The following is a 9846-nucleotide window of genomic DNA, read 5'->3' on the forward strand; positions in this document are numbered from 1 at the left end:
CCATCGTTAAAATAAGGAAAAAGCCGGTTAAATTTAACCTAATAATTTATAACGATTAATGGATGGAAATTAATTATTAGAATTTAAAATGATATATGATTATATATATTCTTTAAATGTATAGAAATTTTTTCCATTGTAAAATAAGGAAAAAGCACATTGGGAAAAAACAGGATTTTTTTCTTTTGATGATTTTACTTTTTTTCTCTAAACTCCAAAATAACCTGTTTTGAGATGGTAAGAAATAATTTTAACGCTAGATTTATAAAATAATTATTTAGTTAAAGATTATATTAATTTCAAATATATATATTAGAAAATTAAATTATTTTTTATTAGATTATTCAAAAAATAATATATGTATTTTTAAATTATGATATTAATATTTCATATATATTCAGAAAATTAATTTAAATATTTTATATTAAATATTTGTCAATACTAAAAAACCTAATCCTAAAAAAATCATAAAAAAATTTAGAATATTGATAAAAAAATTTAATAAAAAAAATCATAAAAAACATAAAATGCAGTTTCAAAACGAGTTTTTTTTTTCCAGTAAACAAAACGAGTTTTTAATTACTATAGTCACGACAATTAAAAATAATAATAATAAGTGTCGTGCAGTTTGCAAGATTGATCGATGGAAATTTTTTTTTTTTTTTTTTGGTAATCGATGGGAAATTTAATTATCAACAACGTCGTATGAGACAAAACACGGTGCTTTGAACCCAGATCGGTCAAACTGGCTATATATTTTATATTTTTTTAATTTTTTAATCTATTCATTTAAGATTATTGGTCAAAAATTAAAAAGGTCGTTAAATAATTATTAATTATAAATAAATAAAATTTATATTTGATTGAACTATCTTTTATTAAAATTTGTAAATATTATCACTATATTAATATTTTCTCACACTTATTAATGTTAGTGACAAAATCAAAAAAAAATTCTAAAATAATACATGAAAAAAATGAACGTATAAAAAGAAATGTCAAATGAGGAAAGCCACACGTCTTATCGGCACAGGAATTTAAATTAAAAATAGGGAAAAAAATGTTTGTTGACGAATTTTATTTAATATTATCACAGGAATTATTTTTTATTTAATATTTAAATTAAAAATATTTATTTTCTTCCATTATAATTTTTATTATGTATTTCTTTCTCTCACTATAAAAGATTGTATTTTTGATTAAAATAACAATTTAATATTTTTTTTTAAAAACGAACACGAATCCCTTAAAAATATCACTGGCCTATTGAGAAATTACGAAATTGAATAAAGAAATAAAAGAAGAAAATTAAAAGAATCTAAAAATCAAACAGTTCAAACATATTAGTCAAACTAAAAGTCTATAACTGAATTGAAATCTTCTTGCATAAATCAAGTCATTATCGTTACTAAAAATTACAAAATATTGCAAATTGAGGTTAACTTTTTTTTTAAAAAAAATCTCAAGAATATTCTCCGACCATAACCAAAGACTAATCTTAATCGAACAATGTCAAACCCTTTCGAGAGAAGCTCTACCAAATTCCTTTTTTTCATTCCCAAAGCTCGCACTATCGAGACAATTTGAAGTGTGTATATCAAAAAATAATTTGAGGTGTACATTAGAATTACTGATCCGGATAACATATAGGCCCATTAGAGGCCCAATAACGTACGAAGAAGCCCAGACCCATTAAGGATCCAGAGCAAGCGCGATGGACAAACATCGCGTATAAGACGTGATGCCCTCATCGCGCAGGACAGGACGCGATGCCTATATTGCGGAAACCCTTTCGAGAGAAGCTCTACCAAATTCCTTTTTTTCATTCCCAAAGCTCGCACTATCGAGACAATTTGAAGTGTGTATATCAAAAAATAATTTGAGGTGTACATTAGAATTACTGATCCGGATAAAATATAGGTCCATTAGAGGCCCAATAACGTACGAAGAAGCCCAGACCCATTAAGGATCCAGAGCAAGCGCGATGGACAAACATCGCGTATAAGACGCGATGCCCTCATCGCGCAGGACAGGACGCGATGCCTATATTGCGGATAAAACCCCCTTAAGGAAGCTAACTTAAGGCCCAAGGCAATCCCACCACGCCTTTATTCCAATAAACGAAATACAGCTCCAGCTTGCCGCGACTCTACGACTGGACATTAGAGAAGATAAGGCTACTCAGGTCCTAGTACTGACCTGCAGCCCAAGGCTGGCCACTCAGAGGTCAGGCCGTCTTGCTAAGGCGGCATCATAACCATTATATAAGCAAAGGGTACAACACCAAGGTATGATTATCCTTTACATTCATAACATACAAACTCTTGCATCTGATACTAACTTAAGCATCGGAGTGTCTTTGCAGGGACCCCCATTCGGATTCATCACGCTACAACAAAGGACAGAGACATAGTAAGATCCATCTCTGAGTCAAGGCCCAAGACCAAGAACAACAATCCACATCTCAACCGTGTGTGATTAGGCTACATATTGGCCAGCCCATATTATATTTGGTCTGATCATTTACTATATAAAAAGAGACTTGATCGTGAGGTCATATTGAAAGCCTTCATCATCAAGAAAAGGCCTCAGTCAACAAATGCTACTTCAATCATGATTGCTTCTACAAATTTCATTGCCAAGAAATATTTTTATCTCAACCACCTACAATAACCAATTAGAAAGGCTTATCGCCTTACCAGTTACCACTTACAATAAACTTGGAGGAACATCTCTCAAAGTTAGTCATTTATCCACTATAATTGGTTAGTTTTCCACTATAAATATGAACGTGTTAACCAAATATATACATGTTTTTATACATGAATAAGCCTGTATGAACTGTGAATTGATTTGAGTGTTAGAGTGTTTTACAAGTGCATTCTTCATCTCGTTTAAGTGAATACCCATGGATTAAAGTTGTATCAAACTATTTGCGTAGAAAAAGATTATATGATCGACCCAACGAGATAAAAATGATTCTGATAAAAAATCAAATATTAAAAGAACAATACTTTAATGGTAAAAGGAAAAATGACTAAAAAAAACTGTAAAATGCAAATTTTAAAAGAACAATGTAATAAAGATTTCTCATAAGCTATTACGATGGCATCAAACCAATGTTACTATCTTACCAAATATTGTAGTTTGACATTACATACAAAGGATTTGAAGTCTGGCTTCTTCTTCTGTAATTGTATTTACGCGGGGAAGCACGTGATATTGGCCGGAAATCGGATAAATTAAAAAATTATTTTAAAAAATATATTTTGATTTGGAAAAAGGGAAACATAGCTGAGTAACTAAAGATGAAAGAGTCTCGATTCGATCTCCACATGGCATCTTTGGGAGGGGTTTAAATATCTTCATTTTTAACCCGTCTCTTACTCCGGAATAGTTAGCCAGCTCAAAGAGTCCAAGCTTATTGGGATACTAGAGAGAAGCCAACTTACCTCAAAGAGGTAATTAGAATTGAGTTAACGAAAATAAAATAAAATAAGTGACTGAGAATAGGATTTCATCACCAAATGATGGTAGCTCAATTGGCGTATGAGAGCTGAGCAAGTGAAAGTGAAAACATGTATCCGATACTCCCTAATATCATCTAAAGGAGAGATTTAAGTGTTAATCATAAATGCGTCTAGAACAAAATTGTCTCTCGTAAAAGATACGTGTTATTTATAAAAAAAGTAGGATTTCATCTGGGCCAAGATTTCTTAAGTTTAATTCAATTGGTCATGGTGATGTTTTTTGTTTGGGAAAAATATTTCTGCAGTTAATGCAGATAAATTATTTGCAAGAGATTGCAGGAGTTCATGACTGCCAAAAGGAGATGACAAAAATCTTGCGTGAAACATAAACAAACTCAAAAACAAATGCTACATTTTCTATCAGCAACATTATTATGATCTTGTTACAATTATCATCTCCATGATATAATGTTATTATTCCGTGAGATCTATCGAAATTACAGGTTTCACCAAACAGAAGAAAAGTCCTCCAAATTAAAGTGCAATGAAGAAAATAAAAGGATCCCTCATAAGGATCCTCCAATTACAAGGATCCCTCATAATTAAGGATCCTCCAAGCAAAAGGATCTCTCATAAGAATCCTCCAATTACAAGGATCCATCAACAGGATCCTCCAACTTAACAGGATCCCTCACAAAGATCCTCCAATTACAAGGATCCCTCACAAGGATCCTCCAATCTCAAGATCCCTCATAAGGATCCTCCAATCTCCAGATCCCCAAAAGGATCCTCCAACTTCACGGTGCCCAAAATATTATTTATTAGAGTAATTATTTATTAAATACACCAAGTAGTTATATTATATATATATATATATATATATATATATGTATTGTCAAAAAAATCTTTTTAAATAAACAAAAATTATTTATTTTCAAAAATTTATTAAAGAACATATTCATTATCGTGCACACCGTTAAAGTTTAGTCAATCTTAAAAACTGTAATAATGGTCATAATTAAGTCAAAAAATCTTTTCGGTTCAATTTCTGATTTATGTCAGCAAATAAAAGATATGAACATTTGGATTTTTTCACGTGAAAAAAAATATAACATGATCACGTGAGGAGTTATAATCATACAAACATAAATAAATAGTAATAAAGAAAGAAAAAATATGTTAAATAGATAGTTATAAAATTATAATTGTTGATTTACTTTTATATAGTTGTGATTTTCTCACCGTGGTATATTTTTTTTCCACGTAACAGAATCAATTTCCAATATTCTCTGACCATTTTTTTATAATTCCAGCGAAGCGTGCTCGCCATGGTTGAATAGATAACACTATTAGTATCCATTAATTAAGATAAACTAACATTAATCGTCACGGGAACAAAGACGGGGGGAGCACATGGTTCGTTCAGGAACGGTAACCTTCATAAAACTAGTAATATATTATAAAATTAATAAATTTAAATTAATATATATTACATAACATGATAATATTTTGTATATTAATATATTTCAATTCAAAATGTATTATGTGAAAAATATTTGTTATTTTAAAGTACATAATTTTGTGTCAATTTAAGTAAAATTACTGTGTTTTGATAAAAAAAAAATTATCTTTTCTCTCTTTTACAAAATTTGGAGGAAAAAAAATATTATGGAGGAGAGATATGGTAAAAATCCACTAAGATACAAAAATTCATTTAAAATAACACAAAATTGTATCATTTAAAATAATAAATATTATTTTGTATATTATATAATGTTTCTTAATTTTTTTGGAGAACACCCTCTTACCAGTTAATTGACGTGTTTGATGATAGTATTTCTTAATTTTTAGTATTTATATTTAAAGTTCAATTATGTATTCAAGTATAATGACCTGATTTATACATCTTGATCTATCTAAAAATTAAACTCATCTAATTTAGACTTGATCATTATTTATATCACGGTAGACCCGGATCATGTTTAAAGAAATGATTCAATCAAATCAAATGAATCCCGTCAACTGTCTCCTGATCTGTGATGGAGATGCAATTTGGAGCCATTCTATTGGCACTGCGTAGTATCACATCTACCCTGGCGATGTGATATTATAATTTACAAAGTCATAAACGTCTAGAAAATATGGGATATTATTTTACAAAAGCAAATAAGTAAGTACCACGAGGTGTAAGGAAGATTCAAAGAAACATTACTTACGGCACAATTGACATAGCAACAGTATGAACCAAAATAAAAAAATAGTCCAATAATTAAGTCATGAATGCAATTAAGAGCAATATATATATAACTTTTTTTTTAAGTTAAAAGTTATTTTTAAGGTAAAGTTAAAATTAAACTTAAAAAATAAAGTTAGAAGTTGTTTGATAATTATATAATTTGTTTTCGGGATTTTGGAGGGACACAAATAAAATAATTTATTATTAGGATAAATAATAAAATTTGTAAATAGAAGTTTTAAATAAGGATAAACTAAAAAAACTAATAAGAGAACTTTAAAAAGTTGATATACATCTTTTAAAAAACTTTACATAAAAGTTTTTGGCTTTTTCTTTTTTTCTTCATTATAAAAATAAGTTCTTTTTACCATAAGAGCTTTTGTAAAAAAAATTATGTTTAGCTGACTATAAGAGGAAGAAAAAACTAAAAATTATTTTGGATTAGTCTCATAGCCGGCTCAAAGAGTCGAAGCTCGTGGGGATACCGGAGGGAGCCAACTCGTCTCAAAGAGATAATTAGGGTTGGGTAACTCCAAAAAAAAAAAAAAAAAAAAACTAAAAGTAGAGCTTTAGAAAAGACACTAAAAAACCACTTCATTAAATTGTGACTTATATATGAGAGTAGGGGTGAGTAAAATTATTATATGTAACCTTATTCGTATTTTTTTTTAAAAAAATGTTTTTGGATTTGACTGAGTTTCATCACTGCTCAAAGTTTATCCTTTCATAAATACACTCAAAAAATAAAATAAAACAAAGACATACCATAATAACTGAGATTGGCATTAAGGTGTGCATGACAACATTTTTAATTTTTTTAAATACATATTTAAAACAAGGAAAACTATTTTATTTATTAAATACATATATCATAGAATGTGTATTATTAAACATATTTTTTATCTGAAAATTCTTCTTGATTAAAAAAATTATTTTCCTTGATAAACAAGAGAACATAATGTTTGTTATTCCTAACTCAAAAACTTATTGCTGTGTGCTTTCATCACTTAAATTTCCATCGAAAAGCACTTCACTTGAATTTCATCACAACTTACTTAAAAAATAAAAAGATGACATATGGTTGGTGGTTGAATTGACATTTTATTTTACTTACATCCGTTTTCCAAGTTCACCCTTTGGGATATGCAAATGACTGAACTGGATAAGTTTTTTTTTTGGATACTGAACTGGATAAGTTTTTAAAAAGAATAAGCCAGTGATCAGGCTCTGCCTCAAGCCGTACACCTTGCACAGCTAGCACATACCAATCCAAAAGTTTATTTATTCCAAAACAACATGACAAACTTTGAGTTGTTAAGAAGTCCTCATGTTCCTACATGCATGCCACATACACCGCACAAAACCTTAATTTTTTTTTCAAGTCGGTCCACGCATTCCCACAGGAGTGTCACTGGGAGCTCAGTTATAAATTGAGGTGAACAAGAAGTCATGTAAACACAAGTCCTTTTGAGTGTTTGGTTTCTGATATTGATTTCTTTCTAGCTTCACAAACTTACGTAAGTCCTTATAGCTAGCTAGCTCTTCCTTAACTCTCATTCCACCTTCAATTAGTGTTTCTTTTGCCTTATATGACAATGCATGTGTCAAATTATTCATTTTGATTCTAACGTGCTATATATTGATTCCTCTTGTAAACTAATGCATTAAAAGGTCTTAAATTATATTCTCATTCCTTACACATTTTTGTGTGTCTCTATTGATCCCAGATATATATATGGATTCCGTTAGTAGTGTACTGTTGTTCCTGCTGGCATGCATTTTCATGCATGTTGTTCTTTCACTGCATGCAAGAACCAAAAAAACAAACCACAAGCTTCCTCCAGGACCTTCATTTCTTACCGTCATTGGAAACCTACCTGCATTCTGCTTTAGGCCACAACAAACAATGGCGAAGCTTGCCAAAGTGTATGGCCCAATAATGCGTTTGAGGCTAGGCCAAGCAACAAGCATAATCGTGTCTTCACCAGAATTGGCCAAAGCGGTTATGCAGACACATGACATGTACTTAGCAGACAGAACAACTCCTGATGTTACAACAGCCCACGACCATCATAATCTTAGCTTGCCCTTCCTCTGTGTTAACCCTCTTTGGCATAACCTAAGGAAAATTTGCCATAACCACTTATTCTCCAACAAGACCCTCGATGCAAGCCAAAACCTAAGACGCAAGAAACTGCAAGACCTCCTTGATGATATGCACAGAAGCAGCTTAACCGGTGAAGCAATTGATGTTGGAAGAGCAGCTTTCAAGGCTTGCATTAATTTTTTATCATACACTTTTGTGTCTGAGGATTTTGTTCGGTCTATAGGTGATGAATACAAGGATATAGTGGCGACACTCTTGAAAGCAACTGGCACGCCAAATGTGGTTGACTTTTTCCCAGTGTTGAGGATGATTGACCCTCAAGGCATTAGAAGGAACACTTCTGCTTATATTACGAAGGTGTTCCATCACTTGGACTGCTTGATTGAGAAACGTTTGAAGCTAAGAGAAGGGGAAAATTATGTCACGAACAACGATATGTTAGACATCTTGCTCGATATTTATCAAGAGGATAGCCAGAAGATGGACAAAAAACTGATCAAACATTTTCTGCTTGTATTTTCCTCTATCTCTCTCTTTTTATTTTATATATGGTATCGGGAATTTATCCTTTATATATGTCTCCTCTTTTCATATCATACATTAAAATTTTATTTATTTATTGACTGATCAACTACTAACAATTAAAATGGTTATTTTCTCCTTTTTATTGTTAAAATTATGATATAGTTGATGAATGGTATGGCCATTTATATGTAACAGGATCTACTTGTGGCGGGAACAGATACAACTGCATATGCGTTAGAAAGGTCATTGACTGAACTAATACACAATCCAGGAGATATGTACAAAGTCAAAAAGGAGCTTGAGGAAACCATTGGAATAGGGAATCCTGTTGAGGAATCAGACGTTGCTAGACTTCCATTCTTACAAGCAGTAATAAAAGAGACATTGCGTTTATACCCACCAGCTCCACTTTTACTACCTCGACGAGCGAGGACAGATGTGGAAATAGCAGGATACACAATCCCAAAGGGTACACAAGTGCTCATCAATGAATGGGCTATTGGTAGGAGTCAAAACATATGGGACAATGCGAATGTATTTTTACCAGAAAGGTTCATGGAATCTGACATTGATGTGAAAGGTCGTCATTTTCAGCTTACACCATTTGGCAGTGGGAGAAGAATTTGTCCTGGCTCACCGCTCGCTATCAGGATGTTGCATTTGATGTTGGGATCTTTGATCAACACTTTTGATTGGAAACTTGAAAATAACATTCAACCTAAGGATATGGACTTGGACCAATCCCTGCGAGCTGTTCCTGTTGCAATAAGCATCTAAGTAACCAACTTTCTTCAGTTTCTTGCATGCGATCGTGGATTTAATATTGCCTCTAGTTTTAAGTGAGTGTGTTTTTCTGTTTTTTTTCTTTTCAGTTAGTTTGATTTTATTTTGTTGTTTGATTAATCCACTTAAGTGTCTCCTCATATTTAAAGACTTTGTACGATGATATAAATAATATCTGCTAAAAAATATTATATATGTATTTGCTCTAAACTTTCTTGTTTGTCTATTTATTTATTTTACTTTTCTATATATATATTATTTGCTCTAAACTTTCTTATTTGCTCTAAACTTTCTTGCACGAAAATCAATGGTTAAGATTTGGTGTAAGATTTATTATTCTTACACCGGTGTAAGATGATCTTGCCTCATATATATATATATATATATATATATATATATATATATATATATATATAGAGGTAGGATCCTTTGACACCGGTGTCAAACTTTAATTTTGACACCTCGTCTCAGAGCCGTTAGATCAAAAAAGATCAATGGTGTCATATGCTTGCAAATTAGAGTCATTGAATTTTTTGGATCTAACGACTCTGAGATGAAGTGTCAAAATTAAAATTTGACACCGGTGTCAAAGGATCCTACCTTATATATATATATATATATATATACACGTGAAATATATCTACAGCTGTTGTATGTGCGGCAGTCAAATACTTACCATATATATACGTGAAAGCATTAAATGTGGGGAATCATAGCCATGCAAA

The 9846-nt window shown here is 31.2% G+C and overlaps 1 protein-coding gene across 1 annotated transcript; it reads left to right on the forward strand.

The window, feature by feature from the left end:
- The first annotated feature begins 7441 nt into the window (after positions 1–7441).
- Positions 7442–9115, forward strand: LOC133311754 (geraniol 8-hydroxylase-like). The gene is made up of 2 exons (XM_061512845.1): positions 7442–8326; positions 8534–9115. Exons 1-2 carry the CDS (start codon positions 7442–7444, stop codon positions 9113–9115), a joined length of 1467 nt encoding a protein of 488 aa, XP_061368829.1.
- Positions 9116–9846: the final 731 nt, after the last annotated feature.

This window comes from Gastrolobium bilobum, unplaced genomic scaffold (assembly GCF_033153095.1).
Source record: "Gastrolobium bilobum isolate Gb01-03AN ecotype WA unplaced genomic scaffold, APGP_CSIRO_Gbil_v1 utg8280, whole genome shotgun sequence".
In the NCBI taxonomy this organism is placed as follows: Eukaryota; Viridiplantae; Streptophyta; class Magnoliopsida; order Fabales; family Fabaceae; genus Gastrolobium; species Gastrolobium bilobum.